Source organism: Tetrao urogallus (genome assembly GCF_951394365.1).
Source record: "Tetrao urogallus genome assembly, chromosome: 11".
In the NCBI taxonomy this organism is placed as follows: domain Eukaryota; kingdom Metazoa; phylum Chordata; class Aves; order Galliformes; family Phasianidae; genus Tetrao; species Tetrao urogallus.
The window spans coordinates 14,152,093-14,177,670 of record NC_136824.1 but is presented as its reverse complement, the minus strand read 5'-3'; the positions used below and the strand labels follow the sequence as shown (position 1 = coordinate 14,177,670).

Here is a 25,578-nt window from a genome sequence, read left to right as displayed (position 1 = left end):
TCCATCTCCCACAGATAGATCAGAGCTGAGTTGAATTAGCATAAACCAAACAGTGTCAAGAAAGTTAGTTTAATTCTAATTATTAAGCTAATGATAGCCACTGTCTGATTTTTCCTCCTCTTTCCTACCCCCTGAATGCCCTCTCCCCATTGTTCTCTCCTCGTTTATGGAACTACTAAACGTTCCCTCCCTGTTACTGCATGACATCATAAATTCTACCTGACACTCCCCAAGGAATATAAAAGCTAATTACCACCATGCTATTTTTACAGTGTTCTTAATTACATTGCAACAAACTTCATTCCCAGTTTTTAAGGATGTTGCCAAGTGTGAATGAAAGGTGCTTTAAGGCAAAACACAGAGCTCCAACTAGTTTCCATCCAGGCAGTAGTGGTTTAAATGAATGCATACATACTGATAAAGATGTTAATAATTAGAGGTTGAGTGTTCCACGTTGTTTCCAGCAGTTTGTACATTGAAAGAAACTTGAAGTTCCCAGCTACAAGAAGTTAACCTTCCATTTCATGAAAACTGTATTCCAACAAAAATTCCAGACCTTACTTCCTGCACAACCTGAGCAGAGTAAACTTGTGGAGACTTCAGCAAAATTCCCAAGTTGTAGTGTTTAAAAAAAAAAAAAAAAAAAAAGCCAAGATGAAATAGGAATTAGCAGTGAGAACATTGTTACTGCTTTCAGTTCTAAGAGTTGTTGAACATCGGCCGTTCAATGAGAATCCCTCAAAATCAATTTTTTCAAATGTTTGCAATTAATTCGATGAGATTTCAGCAGCTTTTGGTCATTTTCTGCTCTCAGCCATGGGTTTAACCTTTCAGCTAGTATGCTCATGCTGTATTTAAGACTGCTGTTTGCCCTTTTGTCTTTTTCCATGCTGAAGAGTCCTAGTTTGCTTGTCATTTCTTGCATATCCTTCAGTTATTTTCAGTTCTCATTCATGACCCTGAACTGGAGGTTACCAGTCAAACATCAGTCTCATTTTTGCCCTCTTGCTTGACCTCTCCTGGTTTGTGAGCAGCAGTTCCTCCAGGCAGGTCAGGCGATGTGCCTTGCTGCTCCTCTGTGGAAGTGTTTGTAGCTGTAAAGAATTTGGCATTTAGATGGCTGAGACAGAGGCGTATTCCTACCATTCCTCTGGTCTGAAAATCGCTTACTGCTCTGTTATTCTCAGCTTTTTCTTCCTGATGCCAAATTCAGGCAACCTGACAGCACATCATACATTTTAAAAACTAATTGCAATAGACTTGCCAGCTTGTGTCCACACTTTGAAGGCAGTGGCGCAAAATTGCAGTCAAGAAACTGCTGTTGGTCAGTTTCATTAGAGACTAGGGGAAATGTAAGGACTTGTATCTGTTTCCCAAGATGAGCCAGTTTGCTCCAAAGTCTAAGATGCTTCCTGAGAACTGTAATTCCGTAGTTTTTCCAAATTGCCAAAACATGCCTAGGATGTGAAGGAAGGATGACTTTTGTTTAAAATTTGTTTTACCTGGAAAAGAGATGCTATGTTAAAATTGAGAAATCAAAAGATTTGGCTATTAAAAAAGCTCCGCGCAAACAAACCACACACCACATAGTGGTTGTTTAAATCCAGTTCACTTTAGCCTCAACTTCTGAACTAATTGCCGTTCATAATTCTCTTTATTTCCTCTCCTGTCCTCTTAAAGGACACTTACTTTTTCCTCCCTTAATGCTATAAAGCACTGTATTGCTTTTCTCAGCTGAAACCATCAAAAACCTACCTCAACAATGACCATCATGGTCACAGAGCAGATTAACTGCTATAAACAGCTCAAGAGTGCTGTCTGCTTATCTGCCAGGGTAAATCAGCACTCTTGTTCACACATCCTTGAGCCAGGAAGATTGATTAAAAGCCCCACGCGGCCATAAAGCTAGAATGTTAAGTGACTTCCATGGTTTCCATGTAACAAAGGTCTTGGGAGAACCTAAGAGTGAGGAAGAAAACAAACACAAGAAAAAACAAACCTAAAGAAAAGTCTTTGATCTGTTGGCTGGCTGACATCTGTAACATTTCAGTTTCTGGAAAGTAAGTATGTCAATTTAGTGCCTTTGGTTTTCATTGCAGTTCAAGTCTGTTATTTTATACATATTAAATATATATAAATATGTTTTATGGATGGAAGGAAAAAGACTGTTTTTTTTTTTTTTCTTCTTTTTTCTATTTTAAGAGTGTCTCCTATGCTGAGCTGCAAAGGTTACTCAGAACATCTGTATTCACACATTGCTCTCTACTGGAAGGGATATTTTTGCCAACTTACTTCTTCAGACTGCAGCAGTAGAGATCAAGTCCTGACGTGATACTGTGCGGGATGGCAAGGAAAATAAATGCAAATGGGCCTATTGCTTGCAGATAAAATTCCAGGATTAACCCTTTTGAGTTGTATGCTTCAAATGTGTTATTCATTTTGTGCTTTTTAGCTCGTAGGTTGGAGCTGAGTTTTTAGACTGAGTCCTTTGTTTCTGTGGGTGTTTGGAGCTGCTTCTCAGTGAGCACCCGCTGCCGGCCAGTGCTCCTGGCAAGCTTATGGCTCAGTACCCAGGGATGGGACATGCACATGATCAGACAGCATCCCTTTGTGATGCTGATTCCATGTCCTGAATCTGAGGTTGTCCATTAAATACTCACTATGAGTGAATCTCACTCCTTGGACCCCTGTGTCCTCCTGACTCAGTGCCTGGTTCTTGGATTTCTAAAAGGTACAATTCAAATCTACTGGCTAAAGATTGAGAAAAAGTGAACTGTACTGTAGAAAGAATATTTGTTGATTTTTCCAGTGGTCTTCTAATAGTATTTTGATGTTCCTCACCCTGTTTCTATCTGTTGAGTAGCAGTTGAAGCAGAATCACAGGAGGCCTTCTAAATGTATGCAAATGTTTAATGATCTCTGATATACTGAATTCAAAATCTCCCCTGTTGTTACCCAGGTTCACAGCAGGGATTCCCTGCTGTTATGTATCCCAAGCTCTTCAAGAACATGGCTATGAATTTTAGAAGATTCTGAGAATTTCCATCTTCAAGGAGAGTACTAGGGTTGAAAAGAACAACGTTGTCCTTCCACTATTGCTTTGCACTGAAAATTTAGACAAGTGGCAAATTATGAGTATCTAACAGCTTCACTTATGAATTAGTAACCATTCTTTCTCTCTCTGATTTTAGAAGCAGAAATAGAAATCCTATTGGTCCAGGAAAATATGGATATGGAAAAGTGCCATACATTTTACCTTTACAAACTGATACTGGTCAGCAGCCTCAGAAACTTCGAAGGCAGCGTCAGTCATCAAGGAACAACGTATTTCATCAGAGTCCAAGTCTCATAAATACTTACAGCCAGCCAGCCAGCCCTTCGCTCCAACATGGGAACCTTTATCAAGAAGAAGGTGGGCCTCAGGCTGGTCACCAGGTCCTGGGACCTTCAGTTTATCAGTCATCTTCATTTCCTGTATCTCAGAACTTGTTTCATAGCAGTGACTCAACTCTTCATGGGTCTGCATCACACCTGATGGTCCAGGGTCAGCCCCAGCCTCAAAGGACTGCAGCTATTGTATGTGTTGGCACCTACAAGCAATATAAACTCTGCAACACAAACGTAAGTCTGTATTTCTTATATTTAATCTTTTAGACAACTGTTAGTTTCCCCTGGTATTCTAAATTTTCATGTAGTCAAGAAGTTAAGATGCGCATTGTTTTTTGTGAATTTTATGAGTATTATTAATTAACTTAATTTAAAAGTGTATTTTTGAATACTAAAAGTAGATGTGCAATATTGTAATTACCATTTTAAGCAGTCGTTAAACTTACCAGTATAGGCAATTCTGAATTGATAGAGGGAGAAACTAAGTCACAGAAACACTGAATTTTTTTTCCATACAAATAACGGAGAAATGGGATTGGGGTAGGCCATATTATGCAGCATCTTACTTCTCAGGTCCATAAAATAAGGCTAAAATTCTGGGAGTGCTATTCCTGCTCTAAGTAGCATTGGAGCCAGCTACCGATAGCCTTTATCACACCAGTATCTTTTTATGGTACTGCGTCAGCATCCAAGCTCCACATGCTCTGATTTTTGGCTTCCTAGCTTTCTGGAGAGAAAATCTGTTCTGTGTTAATTTTTAAATAAAACTTATTGTGTTATTACTTCATTCAAAAAATGTTCGGCTGGGTGTAGCTCTAAGCTCCGGGGCAGTCTCCCATTGTGTGTGGGAGGCAAGTGAAGTTTTAGTATTTCTCCCCACAAGCAATTTCCATCATGAAAAAATGATGGAAAATGAAAAAATTCAGTTTCTGTCAATGTCTGAGCATTTCCAATGTATCTTTTCCTAATATCTGTGTCTTGCTGGGGCTACTATTCTAACATAGCGTCATAGAATTCAACAAGCCCCTGCTGGGTATTAGAAGCAGGGCATTCAAGAGTGGTCTCAGTCGCTAACTCAGGAGCCTACATGAGGGAACGTGTGGTTCTTCTGCCTGCTAGAAATCCTGCCTGCAGAGCAGAGGTGGTAGCAACAGAATATGATCAGGATAACAAAAGCATAACCTAAACAAGACAGATGAATGTCTTTTTGGCTACGAGTGTAGTAATTATTACATATTTTTTTATTTAAGAATAAAAAGTCCGCTAATTGAGTCTAGAGCATTTGATTGAAGAGAACTAATGGCAAGAAAGTCTGTGTGTTTTTCTGAAAGGGAAAGCATGGAAGGGTTGCTTGGAGCTTCTCAGTATAGTCCTCGTTACATATTGCTGCTTTGGAAAGTTTGCTTCTGTTTTTTGAAGGGAAGAAACAATAAACCTACATAGTGGGCATTAATTTGGTAAGTTGTCAGTGCTGAGTTTGCTCACATGCATTTAAGTGATGTACAGATTTCTCAGTGGCCGGTGTCTGAATTCTGTTTTTACTAATAAACCTTTCATTATGGTTATATCCAACACTTAGACATTGCTTTGAAATACTCTAGGGATTCTTACTACCCTGTAATAAGCTTTTGCATGGGATTAGTGATTCTTTTTGATATATTGCATTTCCCTGTGTTTATTTTGCACATTACTGCATCAAGGCAAAAAGTTGGACAGCATTCTGCCTGACCTAAAAAAGTGACATAAAGGTTTCCAGGAATGAGCCCTTTTCAGAAAGCAACAGGAGATAGGTAAAGAAATTAGAAATGAAGTGGAGGAAAGTACCAGTCACAGCCTCAGTGATAAAGGAAGGTTTGTTGAGAAATCTTGTTAAGAATGACAAGCGGATGGAGAGAAAAGGGCTGCAAGCTTTTGAATTAGAGATGAAACATGCAGGTCAGTGTGATGAGTGGTCTGACCACTGCCTATTTTTTATTGGTAGTAGGGGAACATAAGTAAAAATATTTTCATGTTAACTCTGGAAACAGTTGTTTGAACAGAATTCTTCAAAGAGGAAGAGAAGAAAATAGGCGAGCATACCGTTGCTTCATCATTGCTCATCATTGCCATGGTTGCGTGTGTAAGTGCAATTATGAAGAAATCATTGTAAATATGTGTGAGATTTTTAGTAAGAAAGAGCTATTGGAGATGAAGTAGCTCTTCCTGGGCAATGAAACAGTAGGCACAGTGATGTTCTTTGTTTAACAGAATTTCTGTTCCCTCAAAGAAGCTATAACTGCTGTTCAGGTTATTTTTCTCTGTAGATGTGGTAATTAATATGACTAGGAAAAAGAAATTGCTAAGAACGGTTTGTCTTATAAAGGCCAGGGTGAGGGCAAAACAAGGCTGATAGTGTTTCATTTTGTTTGCTTGTTCTTCCTGATTAAATGCTTCTGTACATGGACTTTAATTTAATTTATCAGCAGTGACATGTACCAGAGGCCCTGACAGCATGCAGAGAACAGTCTCCTTTTCTCTCTTTTTCAGCTCTTTTCCGGAACAAATCAAAACAGAAAATCTCACTGATGGAGAGGAAAATATCCTGTTAACAGTTATCCCGGTGTTTAGCCACTCCTTCTACAGTCTCTCCTAAAGGCAGTTAATTAATAACGAATTAAGTCAATCTGCCTTGGTCCATTAGGTCATTTCCTCATTATTGTACGTTTATTGTTTTTTCATTAATAGCTAAACTCATTTTACGTGACTGACAGTTTGATTCATAAGAGTTAAACTTAGGGATCTAGGGAGAACAGAGGAATTGCTTCTATTTATTCAAGTGTTTAGGCAGGCCATTAAACCTATTCTCTCATCGTAGAAGTGGCTTCCTCTCCTCAGCACCTTGCATATACGCTTTGCCCATGCTCACCTCGGGGTGTACAGCTGCAGCAAACAAGCAGTAAGCATCTGTCCTTGGTGCACAAAACAGTAATGCCTGATCTTACTGAGAATGTAAGCTATTTGTTAGGCACTGAACTTCTCCCAGCGTAGCCTCTGTACCTCCAAAATGAAGGAGTGATGAGTAAATCTTCGTTATTTCCTCCTGCATTAGAGGGAAGAGAATTATATGGGCGTGTGAGTGAAGTAGGGTTTGAATGCCAGCTTGTTTGTGGTGTTTGTCACCAGAACAAAGGAAACAACTCCAATGGAACATTTATTTACTGAACACTTCTTGTTACTGATTCTCTCAAACACTGCCAAGTCGCTGGCTCTTCACGAATGTCTGGATGTGTGTGAATGTATTTGGAAATTAACTTCACACTGAGGGCTGCCTGAGGAGTGAGTGCTCACAAGGAAATTTTCAGAGTTCAGGATGTTCAAGCCTACTTGGATAGTATTAACAGAAAGTGACCCTTCAAAAAATCAATTCTATATAATTTCAAATATTTTTTGTAAGATGTACAATGAATGATAGCTTACTGATAAGCATTCACCCTTAATGTGATATCCTTAGGGGAAGTGCAGGGGGGAAGGCCCCGCTGACCATGACAGCTCCTTACTTCTGCTGTTCTGCACTTCCCACTGTCCAGATTGCACCAGTGCAGCTCAGTCTGCTGGCACTTGGTAACCATGACTGCTTAAATGCTCTGGTGACAAAACCTGTCAAACAAGATGGTGATTTGGCTGCAGTGCAGTAAGAAGTAGGGGAAAAATAGGCAGAGAAGTTAAGGTACAACTTTCACCACGAAGAGCTACACAAAAATAGTGGTGTTGTGGTTGAAGAGCAGAGGTGAGGTAAGAGGTCCAGGACCAGTCCCTAGCTCTGCCATGATGGGGTAAATACTTCCATTTAGTTCCTATAGCATATTAATGATGGTGATACTAATTTTGAGTTGTGTGAGTCATTCCATTTTTCCAGCAGAAGGCTTTTTAGGTGCAGAATCCTAATTTAATGGAAATCCAATATTCTACAGGAGTGAGTTGAGTCCGTTTAGAACATGCTCTGTCACTGAACCATGCAGGTGGGCACTGGCAGGCTCCCATGGCATCTGGGATCTTGGGCCATGCTGCCAGCTTGTTGGAATTCTGCGCAACAGTGTTTTTTTTAAGTTTTCCACTATATAGAAAGTGAAATATTTCCAGCATTCCAATTTTTAACGGGTGTAAGTGGAAATGTTTAATATTGTATAGAACAGAAAATGTAATTCCCAGAAGGCCTTTTCACAAATGCTGCAAGGATGTAGTTGAGATGCTCAAATTCTGAGGTAATGACAAATAAAGGACTGTTTACCTTTAAGATAACTTTTTTTTTTTTTAACCGAAAAAAAATTCCTGAAGAACTACTGCATAGTTTGTTTATTCTCTTTTTGAGATTTGTATGGAGTAGGTGTTTGACATAAGTGGAAAAGCAGGGTTATGATGACTTATCTCTTCCTGAAGGAATTTTATATTGACTTTATGTGCGGAATTTTTCCTTCGAACACTGTAGGATTGTATTTACTTTCGGTACACTGATATTCTGTGGTTGTATAGGAAAATTATTAAAAGCTCAGATGGGTTTATGTTGCTTTAGGTATAATATGCTTCGTATTATATTTCAGCAGAACTTCATAAATATTAATTTAGAATGCATTATTACAGATACGGTCTTAACTTACCTGGCAGTGGCACAGAGATGTCACTCATAAAATGTCTCGCATAGCTTGATCAATTGCCCTTGTATTCAGCTGAGTCACATAGAGACATCTTTGATGGAGCTCTTAGACTGCAGTTGTTTCCCTTGCATCTCTGCAATGGAACTTTATGACACTTTAAGTGAAAAGACTGTGTTAGCACAAAACTGTGTATTATGACATTTTTATTAGAATTTAAATAACTTATGGGAAACCGGCTGCCTTAAATCATGAGGGAAAATGTTGGCATAATTTCAGAAGCTTTCTCTGACAGTTTTATTCCACCAGTGTGCTCTCTACTCGAGGAAGTAACAGAACAAAAAGTCAGCTCCTTTATACAAAGTAATTATTGCTAGGTTAATGTTTTATTAATCCAGTAAAATGTTCATAACAAGGCAAAATCACGCAATTCAAAAATTATTTTTATGTCTGGAGTCTTCTGATTTTTTTTTTTAATTAAAAGTTAATTAAAAGGTAATCTGACCAATAAATGCAAGTTATCTTAAACTAACCTGTCATGCAGGGGTCCAAGAGTCATGCTCTAATGCCCCGTTGTGCAAAAACCTATCATATCATGGGCTTAAAAAGCTAGGTATCATATAAAAATGTTGTAATGTATATATTTGTACAGGCATAGCCTTTATTCTCCAGGCCAAGGAGAAGTGATCAGTGGGGTCTGTAATGCTCTCATGTAAACTGCCTGCTTCATATAGGAACAATGAGATTTTATCTTCATCCAAAGCCAGCTAAAGATACTAGTAAGATCACAGAATCACATAATTGTAGGGGTTGGAAGGGACCTCCAGAGATCATCGAGTCCAACCCCCTGCCAAAGCAGGTTCCCTACAGCAGGTCGCACAGGTCGGCATCCAGGCAGGTCTTGAACATCTCCAGAGAAGGAGACTCCCCCACCTCCCTGGGCAGCCTGTTCCAGTGCTCCGTCACCTCACTGTACAGAAGTTCTTGCGCACATTGGTGCAGAACTTCCTATGCTGCAGTTTCCAGCCGTTTCCCCTTGTCCTGTCTCCACTCACCACTGAAAAGAGTCCGTCCTCACAATTCTGCCCCCCACACCTTAGATATTTATAGACCTGGATCAGGTCCCCTCTCAGTCTTCTCGAGGCTGAACAGACCCAGTTCACTCAGCCTTTCCTCATAGGAGAGATGCTCCAGGCCCCTCACCATCTTTGTGGCCCTCTGCTGGACTCTTTCCAAGAGATCCTTGTCTTTTTTGTACTGGGGAGCCCAGAACTGGACGCAGTGCTCCAGAAGATGTAATACCACCTACAATTGTTTAAATACCAAATCAGTAAAACAGAAATATCCCACTGAAAAGTCAAGAGTATGTGTCAGTCTGTGAGTGCTTTATCGCAAAGACACAGTAAGTAAATTATATGTTGAGTTTGCACATACAGTAATTGCACTTTTTATAAGACTAGAAAGGCCAGTGTTGCCCAAACTGGTAAATTGCACAACTTAGTAGTGCTCGAAGCGTTTTGTGACATGATGTTCTAGTTTATTGAGTGGTACCACCCCCTTTCATCCATGTTTTCCACTCAAATGTTGTGAAACAATAAGTGGAATTCACACTGTACATTTGGAAGATCTGTTCTGAGTGCTCATACTGATGGTGGTTAAGTTTACCCTGTAGAAAATAGTACTGCTTTTGAAGCAGTAGTCATGTATAACTTGGTATTAAATATCACGTAACTCAAATCATGATGAATATGGCTCAGGACTACGGCCTAAGTTCTATCCATGTAGAAATACTTCTTCTAGTAAAAATTCCCAAACACTCCTTGTGATGTCCAACCTAAGCTTTCAATTTCCGTCTTGTTTCATGCTAGTGCTCCTAAATACCTTCAGGAATTCTTATGTCTGTTCTTAGTGTTAATAACCTGGAAGCCAATTTCCCTCTTCTAGCATAAGAGTGGGCCAATTCCAAAGACATTCAGCATCATTAATATAGAGTTTAACACAAGCACTGTGGGAGCTGAATTTTCCAGAAGCTCTGTAAGCTTCACACTATGTATTTTCTTGAGTTTTGCTGTTCAGAAACACTGCTGAAGGTATGGTTAACAGCAGTACCTCAGGATTTTAGGACGTGCTCTGAGAGAGCATCTCATTAGAGGAGATGCTCTGAGCTTGTTATTTTTTGTGAGGATTAGTATGAAGTTCTGAAGTTGTTAAATTAGTTGTTTGGTGAAATTAGAGAAGTCTGTGTACTGGTTGAAGTTGGGTGATGAAGAATTCATGCCCAATGATTGATGAAGATTCAGACCCTCAATTATGCCTGGTAATAATGTGATATAAAAATGTTAATAATTCTTTGCAGTGCCTTAAAACTGAAAACAAAATGCATATCATTTGGCTAAAACATTTGTTTCCAAACTTTTCAGCGAGTTAGGAGTAGTAGGTCTGACTTAGTAATTGGAACCATCTGAGATGCTACCTTTTTTTGTTCTGCAAGCATACAGTGCATATGTCACAGAGGAAAGGAAGAGGAGAAGAAGATCCTCAGTGACTTGATCGGCTGTTGATAGCAGCATCAGCACTTGAAATATTATGGAGTGATTCGGAAACTTCGTTTTGATGCTTTTTGAACGGAAGCAATTGTTTTCCTTCTGTGTAAAACGTGACTGTGGAATGTTGAGATGCATTACCTTGTTCAAACCTCTGTGCCAGGTTTTCAAGAGGAAACTAATCAGTGAAAATTGGGAGTTCAGAATTTCAACCATCTAAAGTCAGCTGCTTGCATTCCTGACATAACTGCAGATTTGTTTAACAAAGTACTGTAAATTTGAGTAGTCATTTATCAATATAGACAAGCGCTGTGGGAGATATTCTAAGGCATTCCAGCTTGTCTTTGCTTCTTTTTGTCAAGTGATATTGACAAAAATTTTTGAGATCCTGGTGTGTAATTACTCAGTATTCTTATGATTCAAACAAGAAATTTGCTTTTTTATTCATTTGTTAATTTAATTGCTTACAGTTTTTAGAAGTAGGGGATGCTGCAGATGACTAGAAACACTGTTAAAGGGAAATCCCTTGAATTTATTTTCAAAATATGTATTCTTTGAAAGATTGCCATTATAGGCATTTGTTACTAATTCCTTTTAATTAGAGGCATAGAAAAGACCTCTTGTCAGATGTCAGTATCTGTCTTAGTACATGAAGAGAGTGCTTTTTTCCTGGTATTAGTTTAGGACTACTGATAGTAGTGAACTGTGTGTTTTCAAGGTAGCATGAATTCCATAATGGCAGGAATTTATAGAGAAATTAGCTGCCACTCCCAGTCTCTTTTTGTACTGACAGAGGTGAGTAGAGGGAAACGTAAGTATAGGAGAAGCTGCCAAAATTAAGCCAAGGTTGCTTAAGGAGAAAGTGGTCTGTTAGAAGTGCTGTTGCTGGAGGTTTTAGGCTTTTTGTTTGCTTTTTTAATTTAAAATTTTAAAATTATTTTTAACCAAGGCTCTAAGCCTACAAACAAAAAATGGTCAAAACTCATGTAAAAACTGAGGAAAGAAATGCAAGATTACATGAGCAGGACTGTGTTTTCTTTCCTAAAGGAACAGTTATGTCGGAGGATCTCTCTCAGAAGTGCTGAAAATGGAGCAACAGTTAAAAAAAAATAATCAGCTGAAGTGGTAGTGATAAATAAGTAAATAGTGTCAGGCTGCAATGGTCTGTGTCTGTTTAGCTTGCACTTCATTGAGTCTGCTGTGTATTTGTCCAGAAATAACACCTTTCAGGGCATCATTTTGTAGATGTAGAAACATGCAAGCTCAATTAATAAAACAGTTTCCTTCGAGTGATATGTTGATAAGACTTTTTATCTTTCAGTTCTTGACTCGTAGTTGTGGAGAAGCCAATCCCCTGTTTTTTATAGCCATCACTGCAGTGTTAGTGAGGCACTGGGTGATCTGTAGGGGGTAGAAGTCAGGGAAAGATCCCATGCCTCTTCCTGAAAACTGTCTTCTGTTTTTAATTTCAGTGTTAAGTAAATTCCATGCCAAGCAATGTACTGTTTTCTCTATTTCTGGTTGCATTATCAGTTGCAGATAGCAAGCCTGCTTACTATCTTGACTGCCCATTTAAGACCTCTCCGAGTCACTTTTTGGTGGCAGTTTCTTATGATGGTGCATAGTTTACTTCTTGGGTAGCAGAGTGCTGCTAAAGGATGCTTAGTGTGACGCAGTCAAACTGGCCCAGGTTCAGGGCTTTTAGGACTGGAGTTTTGTGAGCAATCATAAAGGAACTCATGTGTGTTAGGAAAATTACTGAATTATTTACTCTTTTATTTTACCCCAGGTTCTCTACATAGATCTGCAGCTCAGTTATTAGTGATACACTACTTAATGTAATTATTATTCAGCTTTTGGCTTCCTGCCTTAAAAATGTTCATTGTAGAAAAAAATGGCTTCTCTGAGGGCCATTAATTGAAATTGTTACCACAGTGTTTGATTTAACATTCACAAACCTGCTGTGTGATTGCAAGATCTAATCTTTGTTGCAAGAAAGGGAGCTAAGGTAAGACGAATAATGAGATAGAGAAAAAATAGTAAATTATTTAATGCTCTGTGTTGAGTAATTGGGATTTTTTCCATGTTAGGTATCGTACTTGACGATACTCAAAGCAAAATTTGCATTGACCGAAACTGCAATTATGATTTGGCAACTCATCTGCAAATGAGATCCAGAGGTTTTCAGTCAGACACCAAAAATGGAAACTAAGTAGTTTTTTGAACTGGAAGGATTGAGCTAAACTGTACCGTAGGTGAACTTTCTCCTGTAGTAGTAGAGTCCCTAGAAACTGCAGACTTTTGTGTTCTTCAGTGGATACATCTGCCATATGCCTACTGCCTTCTACTGTGGATGAGGCAGAGATCATATAGTCACTCTTCTACCTAAACATTCCCAATTCATCCCCAGAATTAATCCCTGCTGCACACTGAATGAGTCATAGGTCACTGGGGGAAAAATAGTACGCGATTATACATATGAGGCACAAAGAGCCAAAACAGATTGTAACTGCATGGACAATCTCGTGTCTTCCAAGTGGAGACTAAGCATTTTCTTAACATCTTGCAGCATACTGCATGAAGCTTTGTAGTTTCAAAACAAAAAGGAACAAACCTTCAGAACCAGAATCCTACCATGTGATAGGTCAGCATTTACATCCCTCATCAGCCTGTTGCAATTGAGCCATGGGCTGTTCAAGCCCTACTAGTTCTACAGGGCAATGGAAATACTTTGGTGTTCATGTGTTGCTTTTTTCCCACCACAGGTGTTTCAGCTATTCTTCCAAATATAGTCTGTCTCTGCTTTTTGCCTTCTAGTAGAAGCAGTCCCACTGTGTTTTCTTGATTAGTCATGCTTTTCCAGCTCTTTTCCCTCTTTTGCCTCCAGTTCTACCTCCTTTTACTTAGGCTCCTTCTCTTTTCTCCAGTTCCCTCTGGTTTTACTGTCTTCTTCACAGGACCCTCTGGCCAATTTGTGCATTCTAGGTACAGATGCTTGTATTGGGCTTCCTCTGTATTGCCCATAGTGCATGCAGCAGAATCAAGATCAGCACCGAGAGAAGAGAGGCATGTCTCTCCTTTTTAGTGCCTGCCCCATTGCAGACCTCAGCAGCACATACCAATGATTGCTGGAAAGCTACTTGGCCTCTTTGAGTCTCAGCTTTGGAACATGCCTCTTGTAAATGAATTGTTCCAGTACTGGAGTTGCAAAACTCCAGCAAGCTTTTAGTGAGCATGTGCAAAGTAGGATTATCAGTATTTTTTCAAAAGCTTATGTCTGGCTATATTTGGATAGATTTCCATATAAAAGACGAAAGATGCATTCTTGACAAAAAAACACTTTCCTGGCTGACTTAATTTTACTCATTAAAGGGAGACAGACAGTTACATTTTGGAGAAAAAAAAAGAGTATTTGAAGCATGGGAAAAGAATAGAGCACTTCTCTGCTCTTGTTTTTCTTCAGACTCATTTTTTGGAAGAAGTACTTCAGTCAAAAAACAAGATTAAGGCAGATACCAGCAGTGGAAAACTGTAGCCTGGACTGTTAAAGTTCAGTGAACTCGTAAGTAAACAGACAGTGCTACCAACTGTAGCTATACCAAAGCTTTTAAGACATGCTAAACGTATCTGCCAGTTAATTTAAACTGGTTTAGTTTAAGTGTCAGATAGCTTAGGATGTTTGTGGTTGTGATTTTTTTGGTGGAAGCTTCAATTCTAAAATGAGAATAATGCTGCACTTTCTGTGGCTGTGGCCGAGAGGTAGCAGCAGCAGAGTGTAAATTACATTTATGGTGCCTGCAACTTTGTGTTGTTGCAGCAAATGCTCCCCAGTGCAAGTCATACTTCACACAAACAGAACAAAATGAATTCTCTCAATAGGTTTATCAGAATTCACCCTGGATGTCACTCATGTACATTTGTGCCTCATACTAACCTGCATAGACATTTATGTTCCCTGATTGTCATGTAAAATGGAAGACTATGGATAAGAACAGAGATTATTTGCTGTAATTAGATTCTTTAATTAAGATGCGGAGTATTATGGCAATACAAATCAAAAACTTTCTTACACTTTCAGTCCTTCTGCTGAATCAATCCAGTTACTCCCTCCTCCCACACAGAGGCCAATCGTGTAAATGAAATGCATAAAGTTAAATTTACCTTTAAATGATCAGGATTTCAGACAGAAAAAACTGGTAGGAGATTATTTCTACATACTGGCAATGCTGGTAGAATAAAAGAATAAAGTAATGGGGACTTTTAGGCTACATCTCGGAAAGATAGTCTTCTCAAGTGAAATGTTTGTTGGTTGTTTTTTTTTTAAATGAAGTAAAATTTTGATGAAAACTATAGTATGTGTTTTATTCATTTGGTATAATTTTCTACAAATTACTTGAAATAAAAATATATAACTGCTCTCTTTTAAGTGTTGGTTACACTAGGGTTGGCCAAGGGTCTTTCAAAGCTGATGCTCGCAGTGTCTTTCAAAAATTGTTTTGGAGTGATAGATTTTTCTAGTATAAATAATAAAAATTCATTTAGGACAGTTCTATTTGTTTATAGCTTCTATCATTATTATTTATTACAATAAAATAGCTACATTAATGTGCAAACCTCACATTTTCCTAGGACCCTGGAAGTGGTCAAGGAGTGTTTAGACCTTGTGTTGAAGGACATGGTTTAGTGAGAACTGTTGGTGATAGGTGAATGGTTGGACTGGATGATCTTGTAGGTCTTTTCCAACCGTGATGCTTCTGTGATTCTGTGAGTACAAAACATGCTGTTTCTATGATGTTTTTGAACAACGAAGACATAAGACACTGGATTAGCAGCAAGACTGAAAGCTTTCCATGCTAAGCCATTCTTTAGACTTGGAGCCAAATTTTGTCAAATGGAAATAAGTTTTAATTGACTTCCCATTAAATGAGGCAATAGTGTGAAATTAAATTATCTTGAGCATTATGTAGTGTCTCTATAAATAGATATTTGAATGCAAGTATACTTGTTGTCATGGTTTCTTAATGCAGCACATTTATGTAGAGAAAATGATATCACTGTTGTACAGCTGTTGTACAAAGTAGTTAAAATTTCTTTGCAGATGCCAAGTATTTTTAATGCTTGATTAGGATTAAGTAAAGAATATCGTCTGTGCACTCCAATCTCAGTACTGAAGTACTTCATTCGGGGAACTAGGCAATAAAATAAATTTGGGACAGTAAAATGGTAACTGAACTTTGGAAAAACTGGCTTTGGAAGGAGTGAATAGTCATCTGGTTTTGTGCTGGATCAAAAAAAGGACTAGGAACTGGCAGCTGGCTAGGTCATTGGCAGGTGTGAGTTCACATAGTGCTGGCTTTCATGGCGTGCTTGTGTATTGCTTTACACCAGATGATATTCTTTCTGTTTCAGCATGATCTGTTCTCGGTACTTGTTTTCCATTTTCTAATTGTTAAACTTAGATACGGTAGAATCCATTTATTGTCATTATTATTTGGAAGAACATTTGTAAAATTACAAGAATAATCAGAAATTGATGATTTTCTTGACACATCTTTGATGCTACTGAGGAACTCTACTGTTAATGCTCGTCCTGTAGCCATTTGGTGAGTCTTCCTAAGCTTAATAGTGCCACGCATTTCCATTCGGACATGTTAGACCAGTGTGGATGCTATGTGTAAGATGGATGAGTGGCTAAAATTTAATTTAAAGCTAAAGCTGGACTTGAATCTTTTGCAAATTGTTGAAAATCTTAAAATAAGTTTTTTTTTTTTCAGTCTAATTTAATAGGTTTATCAGAATTCAGAAAAGGCCACAAACGTGTAAAGTTGGAAAGAGATTCTTATTTTTGTTTGGTTGATCTTTCTTCTTTTTTATTAGACACACTGAAGCTGTAAATTACTGAAGAAGGGATGAAAGGTCAATCACTAGCAGATACACTCGCAGTGTTATGCGTTAATGCAGTATTTGACTGGTACATTGCAAATTTAATCAAGGCTTTGCTCAGGTGACCCTTCAAAGACTCTTCTAGGTTAAGTCAGAACACCTTGTATTGTGCAAAGTGAAATCAGTTGTGGAAAAAAGGTTTCTGTGTTCCAGTGGGGCTACTGAAAATGCCAGTGGTGTTTCAGTTGTAACATGACCATTAGCCTGATGGTTTTCGGACATCCAGCTGTGACATTCTGTTTTATTTCAGCATGAAATGGGGCAAATAGTGTGCTGGAATTGACGGTGAAAGAAATGGAGGAAAAATGAGGTAGCAACAAAATGATAGTGAAGGAATTACTTTGGAAGTACAAATGTAGACGTAAAGTATAAACATATTAGGAAGGCAAAATGAGAGTTTTTAGAAGTATAAGCAAAGGAAACGGTTAAACTTTCTAAGGCTGTGTGAACATCCAGGTGATATATATGTTTGGAACTAGAAGAGATGACTCGGTAGTCAAATATGTAGTCTGTATATAGCAGTATTTTTACAAACAAAAACAAAATCTTTCAAAATAGAATTAATTTGACTTCAGTATAAAGCAAGGTATTGCAGTATTGGAATACTTGGGTAGAAAGACACCTGGTGGATTAATAACATGAGATGATGCCAGAGAAACTGTAGATGTTTTGACAGTGTTTGACTTTGGTGGATTAGCCCACTGCAGCTGAAGAGAGAACAGCTAGATTTTGAAGAGGCTTTTGCTACAGTGCTGTGTTGACATGTAAGCAGGTGGGAGATGACCCCACAGCCAGAAGTGTTGGGGACCATCAGTTTAACAGCATGACCTGCAAGAGAGAGCTGCAGCCTGACTGGGGCTCTTGCTGTTACATTTTTCTAGAGAGTTAATTGAAATATTATAGTCAACTTTGGTTACATTACTGCTCCAACAAAACTTTATGGAACAGTGGATGTGAAATTGAAACAAACCTTTAGGGAGTGGGATTACTGGGGCAGGGATCAGGGAGTCAGCAAAGTCAGCTACCTTCCGCAACTACAGACATGCAGTGTTCCTTGTTTTTTTTTAATATGGGGAGGGAATGCCATGGTGACTGGGGAAGGTTCTGTTTTTCCTGGATCTGGTATACTTCTAGCAGGAAAAAAAACCACTTTTCCTGGCTGTTAATTTGTCCTGAGAAGCCAAAGAAGGAATGCCATTTGTTGAGGTCAGCTGGTAGATAGTCTCAGATGCACTGTGCAGTAGATGCTACTTGTATGTATTGGGCCCACTGAAAGAGTCAGCAGTAATTTCAGAAGTCAGTATCACAAATCTGTGTGGAAATGTTTCAAATGATACTGTCTTGTTTGATTAATAATTTGTTTGATTAATCAATTCTCCCATCTCTTACTTAGGAGACAAAACTGGATTATTATTATTTTGTTATCTTTTCTGCCCATGACAGGCAGGCCCCTGAAAGCACTGAGAGAAAAATATTACTGTAGCAATTGCTCCCTTAGACTTTGTTTTAAAGATTCTCTCTGGTTAGCAAGAAGTTAATAGTTTATGGTGATCCCCAAAACTAAGCATAATTTCCACTGCAGCAGACGTGTAGGAGCAAATGCAGTGCTTGATGCAGTGCCAGGATTGAAGCATTATAGGTGCTCATTCTTCCTAAACTTGTCCAGATACTGCTGCATTCACAGATGTTAATTTTCATTGCGTGTAAAACCAGACTTTTATAGTGTACTGTCTGCAGTCATGGACTGCAACTAGATCTGGCCAGCACTATTTTTATTGAAATGCTGTTCTTCACATAAATTTAAAAATTTTACATTTTTAAGTTTCTTGCCTGTTTTTGATTTTACAAACATTAATTCCATCTTAAGAAGAAAAAAATCATCAGGTATTTTGTGCCAAAGATATCTAGACATACTTAGTATACCTTATTTATTGTTTTTATTGGCAGGCAGTTGCATTCATGTTCTGTTATAATTTTTAAGAATTAGAACTTTTGGGGGGAAGAAAAACAGTCTCCAGTTGTTTAAATGAACCTATTGCTGCCTTTCAGTGTTTCAGAAACAAGTATTTGAAGTGTTTTCCTTTGAAAGTGTGTTTATCCTTTGGAATGGAAAAGGATTAATAAGATCAGCTAGAACTACTGCAGGAGGACAAAACTGAGTGTAACTAGGTTACTTAGACTTAATTTAATATATGGTAATATACACATAGAAAATATTAATTACGAATTATGCTCAGGCCTGGAGAACCCAGAAGGACTGTGGGCTTTGGAAAATGAGTTGGACACTCACTGTAGGCTGTAGAAATGCAACAGTGCCAAAAAATGTTAGTCAGTGTCTTAATTGCCTTTAAAGGTGGCTTTGGTATCAGAATGACCCTTCTATTCTTTTCAAACGTGCAATATCTCAGTGCAGCCTCGAAGCAATTTGCTAATGGCAGGCATGGTGCAGCGTGAGCACACATCAGCTGGCAGAGCAACAGGTTTCTGATACATTGCCGATAATTCGGGGAAGCGTCAAAGATTTGTTGAAAACTTGTGTTTTTCGAATGTTTTCCCAAGTAGGGTAGGCTAGTTTCTTTGCTTTAGGTCTTAGTTTTACTAACAGCTAATTTAAAGAAAACTGATGCTTCCTGGCAAACAGAAATACTGTGTGTTGCTGTCCCCCGGAGTACTTTCGTGCCTGTGTATCTCAGATGATAATGAGACGTAGATACGTGTAACTCCTTCAGAGCATTTCAAGAAGTTTGGCTTAAAGTTTCCGAACAGAAAGGAGTAATTCTAAAATATTCTACCCTAAACACTCCCTGCTCCTTTGGCACAGTGCTGTGCTGCTGCTGTTACAATTTCATGATCTGAAAGTACAAGGAAAGTTGGCTGAGACATTGAAGTAGTCACAACAGAACGTGGTAGTGGAAGGTCTGAAAGCCTCCTGTGATGTGTGAAAATGCCTGGCATTTTGGTAGCACTTAGCTGAAGGCAAATACCTGATTTACAGCATTGTTACTTTTTTGTTTTTTTTTCCCCTACCTGTTAAAATATCATAGAACCATTTGAGTTGGAAGGGACCCTTAAAGGCCATCTAGTCCACTGCCACGGCATTAGCAGAGACATCTAGGGCTTGATCCAGGTGCTCAGAACCTGGTCCAGCCTGACCTCGAATGGATGGGGCATCCACCACCTCTCTGGCCAACCTGTTCCAGTGCCTCACCACTCTTACTGTAAGAAAAACTTCTTCCTTACATCGAATCTAAGTCTCTCCTCTTTTAGTTTGAAACCATTTCCCCTTGTCCTGTCACAACAGACCCCACTAAAGGGTCTGTCCCATTCTTTTTCATAGCCCTCCTTCAGATACTGAAAGGCCGCTGTCAGGTCTCCCTGGAGCCTTCTCTTAGTAGCAGGGATGTTACAGAGTTAGACTTTTCTTCATCTGGCTTAGGCTTGATCCATGCAGTGTGTTTGGTGTTCTAGTCAGTCCTTTGTCCTGCTTTAAAGCAACGGGGCCTCTGTCCTGTGGGCAACTTTTCAGTAAGTTTAAAAGCAGAAACTGCAGCTATAGAAAAATGATCTTAGAGGAGAGGAGGGGAGCACTGTTTTTTGGCAACTGCAATGAATATTTTGATCTTTTTTTATTCTTACATTGTCTGCAGTTGGTATGAACGGGGTGCACAGGAAATGGTTTATGAGCCAGAAATACTGGTACACAAGAGCATGAGCTCAAGGCTCAGAAAGGGAGAAACAAGAAACAACAAATCTTTGCAACAGATTATCAGAACACATGAGCCAAAAAAAAAAAGAGAAATGTGTACCAAAAAGAAACCCTTCAGGCTGCTTTCTTTGCTGGTGCAAACTGACTTTGTTCTGTTCTAATTTAATGTAAGGACCTTAATTTATGCCAGCTCAGGTTCTCGTCCTCTTTTAGGACATGTGATATGATTGGTTTTCAGAAAAAATGTAAGATTCTAAGTCTTGATGTTTGTTTATTGTGGTTGAATTAATCTTGTGGCATTGCTGTGTCACAAATGTCTTATTCCAGATATATTGCTTTGATTTCTGTATTATGCAGTAGAAACAAACTGTTGGTCCCGTCCTTTCAAAGTCCGATTTTCAGTGAAACTTTTAAAGTTTGCTTGTTTTTTTGAAGGCTTGTTGAGGATAACTGTATCTGCATGTACTTGGAGACCTTAGAAGGGTGGATGAACTAAGCACAGATGGCTGTTTGGCCAGAAGCAGTGTTTATTCCTGAAGACTTATTATAGTGATTCTACTAGAAGATAAAGCAGTCAGTGAAACTCCCCACAGCCATGACTTCGGATCAGTTTATAGCCCACTTGAAAAGTCTTGGCTTTGCTCTCACTGATCCAACAACAAATGTCTTCATATATGGGTGGTGGATACAAAACCAGAACTCCTCTGGGGAGAACTTCTTCTGGGACCTCTTTGTGTTGGCTTGCACTGCAAAGGTGTCCCATCTGTCCCCCATAACAGACCTAAGAGATCTGATCTGCTGTATTACTGATTCTTTTCTTACTTATCTATTTTGCTTTTTAAAGTAGTGTATCTAGTTTTCCATTGCATTTTGTGTCCTATAGAAAATATTATTCTGCTGCTCTGTTCTATTTCTTCCTATGATTTCTGTTGCTTGTGAGTCATGTTTTTAATAGGCATCTGGATCATCTAATGTTTACCTGTAAAAATGCACGTGACCAAAGTTTGCCTTTTTTCTCCAAGCACAGAACTTCTCTAAGTAAACCCCTGTTTTCTAGAGATCTTGCTCCCCTTTGTGTGCCCGCACACCAAGCAGTCATTTGCTGTAACTGCTATACTTCGAGGACAAAAGCATAACAAAATAATTAAGTGTTTAACTTATATTTACTTTTGGAATTTGCTTCAGATCTGAACAAGGTTTTTCTGCCAAGGCTTGCATCGCAGGTGACCTAATAAAAGTTGTTTCTTTTGTCTTCAGCTTGCCCTGCCTCACTGTGTGCGCATATGTGTGCTTACACAAAACGTTCTCGTTGCTCCAAGCATTGTGGAGCTAGCGTTTGAAGGCACAAGTTAAAATACAGAGGAAGGCAATGGTTGTCATAGTAGCACATGGAAATAGTAATAATTTTTTAAAAGCTAGTAATATTGTTTTGGAACATAGGATGAGAATAAGAAAGTGGCGTGCCCAGCTTTTAGTAAGTTATGGAAGCATGTATGTTCAGTGCTCTGTGTTGAATCTGAGCCCAAAAATAAATAATGAGAAATGTGAAGCTGTTGTGGAAAGGAAATGATTCAGATCTAGTTTATTGAATTCATCTTGAAGTATTGTTTTTATTGAGTGGAATGACAACTCAATGAAGAATTTGATTGTTTTGCAGAATTGTTACTCCTTTAGCCCCATAACATTAACATTTTTTTTACAAGCACTTAAAAGCACAGTGTTGCTATCTGTTTTAAAGAAAAGGAGTCTTCTGATGTTAATATGGATTAGAATTTGACAAAGCCTTCACTGACCTTCTGAAGTGAACAAATAAGAAAGCAATAATAATATTGCTCTTGATTATAATGCAACTGTGTTCTCTATTTAACAGACGTGTCCTGAAAGCAGTAGAAGTATTAGAGAAGTGCAGTGTGCATCATACAATAACAAGCCATTTATGGGACGATTTTATGAATGGGAACCTTTTGCAGAAGGTAAGGGAAGCCAATGTGCTTTTGCTTTGTTATGCAGACTGTGTTTTGGAAAAGCAGATGTGCTTTTAACCCAGCGGAAGCCATGAAGCTTTACTGCTTGAGTTTTGCTGATTCTGCTTTGTTCATCTTCTGGACAAGTAAATATCTCAGATTAATCTTTATTGTATTTTACAAGAATGAAACCGTGCCAGTTCTACTTTGACACAAGTACCTTTGCTTCTATATGACGTTGCAAGATTATTTCAGCTATGTTGCTATTACATGTCTTCTCTTTTAGGTACCTGCTTTTGATGATAAGGCTCAGTATAGGTCTGTTTCAGTAAATGGAGTTGAATTTTTTAATTCCAGAGTAGCATGTGATTTGTGATCCTGATCCATTCATTTCAGGAATCCGACTGGGTGATTTATACTTTCTAATGTTGTGTTTGACAGTTGGAGATGGTTACTGGGGGAGGAATACCTGTGCTGCAGGTTTTCCCAGTTTGTTAAACCAGTTGTCCTGAAACAGGTAGTGAAAACTGTCAGTGGTCTGTAACTCCTTCAGAGGCCTAATGGTTGAAGCCTCAGTGAGTTGGGGGTTGCAACCTTTCACTGGAAACATGTTTTGTGAAGTAAGTACTTTGTTTTGTGTTTGTCTTCCTGTAAGCAAGAGCTGGGCCCTCCTCAGCTGAAGCTTACGAAGTAAACAGTTTGTCCTTCAAGTATGTCTCAACTTTGGATTCAGTGGAAACTAGTTTGCCTTTGTATATTTTTAAAGTAATGTTTTAGAAAGTTGTTTCTCACAGAACTGCAAGGATCAAAGAGGACTTACACAAAGAGAAATCTGTATGCATACTGGGCAGTAGCTATCTTTATTACTGCGATGCCATTCTGTTGCTTGGCATGAATCGCTGTTGTGAGAGTACAGCAAGGGCATAGCTATCCACAGTGCCCCTTAACAGCAGGCTGTGTGTGCTGTGTACTGTGTGTTTTATGCTGTGTCTTCTATCCAAATGGGGGCACAGAATTGCACCTTGAAATTTCAAAATACAGGGCATAGGCCTATCTACTTGTCCTTTTAATATTTGACAAGAACAAAGCAGATGGAAGAGAATTTACCTCAGTTATTTGAAGTTTGTCTTGAATATCACTTCTATAATTGCTTTCTGTGCAAGTAGCTACACATAATACAATTTTACACAATTAGCTAGAGATAATACATCATGCTGTGGCTTTTAATGCCTTACCATTAACATTTACAGGGATTTTAAGTTACAAGAGACTTCATTACAAAGAAATGTTTGTGTGCTATGATTTATCTTAAAGTTGACACCCTATACTGTATTTCGTAAAACTGATACAGTGGCAAGTTTCCTCATTATGCATGTCTTTAATGTCAGTGATCTACTCAGTACTCTATGTTTGACTTGCTGTCAGCCTTAAACTTGGTATGCTAATTTGCTTTTCAAGCTCCAAAATGGAGGCAAAATAGGACAAGGTGTGGAAAATGAATGAGAAAATTTATTTTGTGATGGAGAGACTGCTCTTGCAGTGCTAGGCCTCTGTGTTTCTAATACCTTTACTGTAATAGGTGAGGAAGGAAAAAAGGGTGAACAAGAATATTGCTGATCCTTGTTTGTTAGTACACTGGGGTCATGTGTACCCCATTGAGCCTGATAGTAGGTTTCAAAATGGAGCAGTGAAAAGCACACCAATGTAGGGCTGAAGCAAGGCGAGTCATGTAGAAAACAGCACATACAGCTGTCACTGAATTGCTCCTGGGTTCCAAGTTGACCCTTACTGGGCTGCGCTGTGTGAAGAGCTCTCTGAGCCAGGTTTTGGGGTTCTGTGCCATCTTCACTGCTCATGAGCAAAATACCTATTTTGGAGGAATAACAAAGAGCCTTCCATCAGAGATGTGCTGAAGGGGGTATTGGAAGTATATTTCAGGGGACTCGCAGAGTGTTGCATGTATGTGAAGTTCCTTTTTTGTGTAACTAGAAATAGACATTTCCACGTGTAGTGAGCATGCTAGCATTTTCTTTCTAGTTCACTTAAAAGAGCAACTATTGTTCACAATTGATGTTACCTATCCTTACTGCAAAACGTCAGTCAGTGCAGATTCAAATAATTTAGTATCTGGATCTTAGTTGATCAAATAATGTTTTCTCTAGTGCAGTTGTGCCTCAGTCATGCTTTTCACTGTTGTGGGTGTATGGAAGAGTTGCAGTGCTACATCTTTACCTCAAATTATGAACATTCATTGTATGGTCTGCTTTTAATTGAAGTCTTGTAAAGCATTACAAAGTTGCCCTCAAAGGCAATTTTGGAGCTGTAAAACTTTGGCACTTTGTACCATGCATTTAGGCAGAAGAAAGGGCTCGATATTCCAGCAAGTACAGAGCTGATGATGCTGTCTGCAGATGAAATGACTTCTGTTGTAGCATGGCATCAAAGATTTAGCCTTGATGAATCCCTTTTCAAATTATTCTTAATGAGACGTAGCCAATGCAGAGCCAGCTCAGCCCACCTCCATCTCCTTGCTTCCTCCACAGCGGCGTTGACTCACTCTGCCCTGTGCCAGGAAAGATGACTCAGGAGATCTAAAACATACCACAGTCCATTTTTTTCCCCTCCCCTGCACATCTCAGCTTGCTCCTAGTATTTGTGTTGGATCAATAAGAGCAGCTAAACCATGATTTACAGTCCTATCTTGATGGTGAGTTCAGTATAATTATTATTATTTTTGAAAAATAACATTTTTATTTCTTCCTTGTTCAGATTGGTGCAGCTGCATTTCTAACCCGTTTTATCTGCTGCTGCTCCAACACAAACTTCTGTCTTTATTTTAAAAAGGCATATTAAAGAGACTGCAAACCTCATGAGTTTAGTGTAGTTAATGAAAGAAAAAAGTTTTGCATTGGAGAACCAAAACCACAGAACAACTTTAAGAGCAGGGTTTGAGAGGAAGATCTACTTGTATCAAAAGGAAAACATCATCGTGACATGATTGTAAAATGTATGCTGAAGTTTAGGTCTACAGAAGCAGTGAATGCATGACTCACAGAAACACAGAATTTATAGAATTGCTAGAGTAGAAAGGGACCATAGAAGGTCATTTAGCCCAACTCCCCTGCAGTGAACAGGGACACCTACAGCTCCATCAGGTGCTCAGAGCCCAGTCCAGCCTGACCTTGAATGTCTCCAAGGACTGGGCATCGCCCACCTCTCTGGGCAACCTGTGCCAGTGCCTCACCACCTTATTGCAAAAAACCTTCTTCCTCACATCCAATCTAAATCTCTCTTTTAATTTGAAACCATTTCTCCTTGTCCTGTCACAACAGATCCTCCTAAAAAGTCTGTTCCCTTCTTTTTTATAGCCTCCCTTTTTATACTTAACTCTTCAAATTTGAACTTTT

General features: G+C 38.8%; 1 protein-coding gene across 1 annotated transcript in view; it reads left to right on the top strand.

Moving 5' to 3' along the window:
- Nucleotides 1-25,578, top strand: part of THSD4 (thrombospondin type 1 domain containing 4) — a gene marked incomplete at both ends in the record, with an annotated part of 236,750 nt that overhangs the window by 25,157 nt on the left and 186,015 nt on the right. The window contains 2 exons of the mRNA XM_079540750.1: nt 3,192-3,621; nt 22,078-22,180. Coding sequence (XP_079396876.1) covers nt 3,192-3,621; nt 22,078-22,180 — 533 coding nt within the window. The remainder of the gene's footprint in view (nt 1-3,191; nt 3,622-22,077; nt 22,181-25,578) is intronic.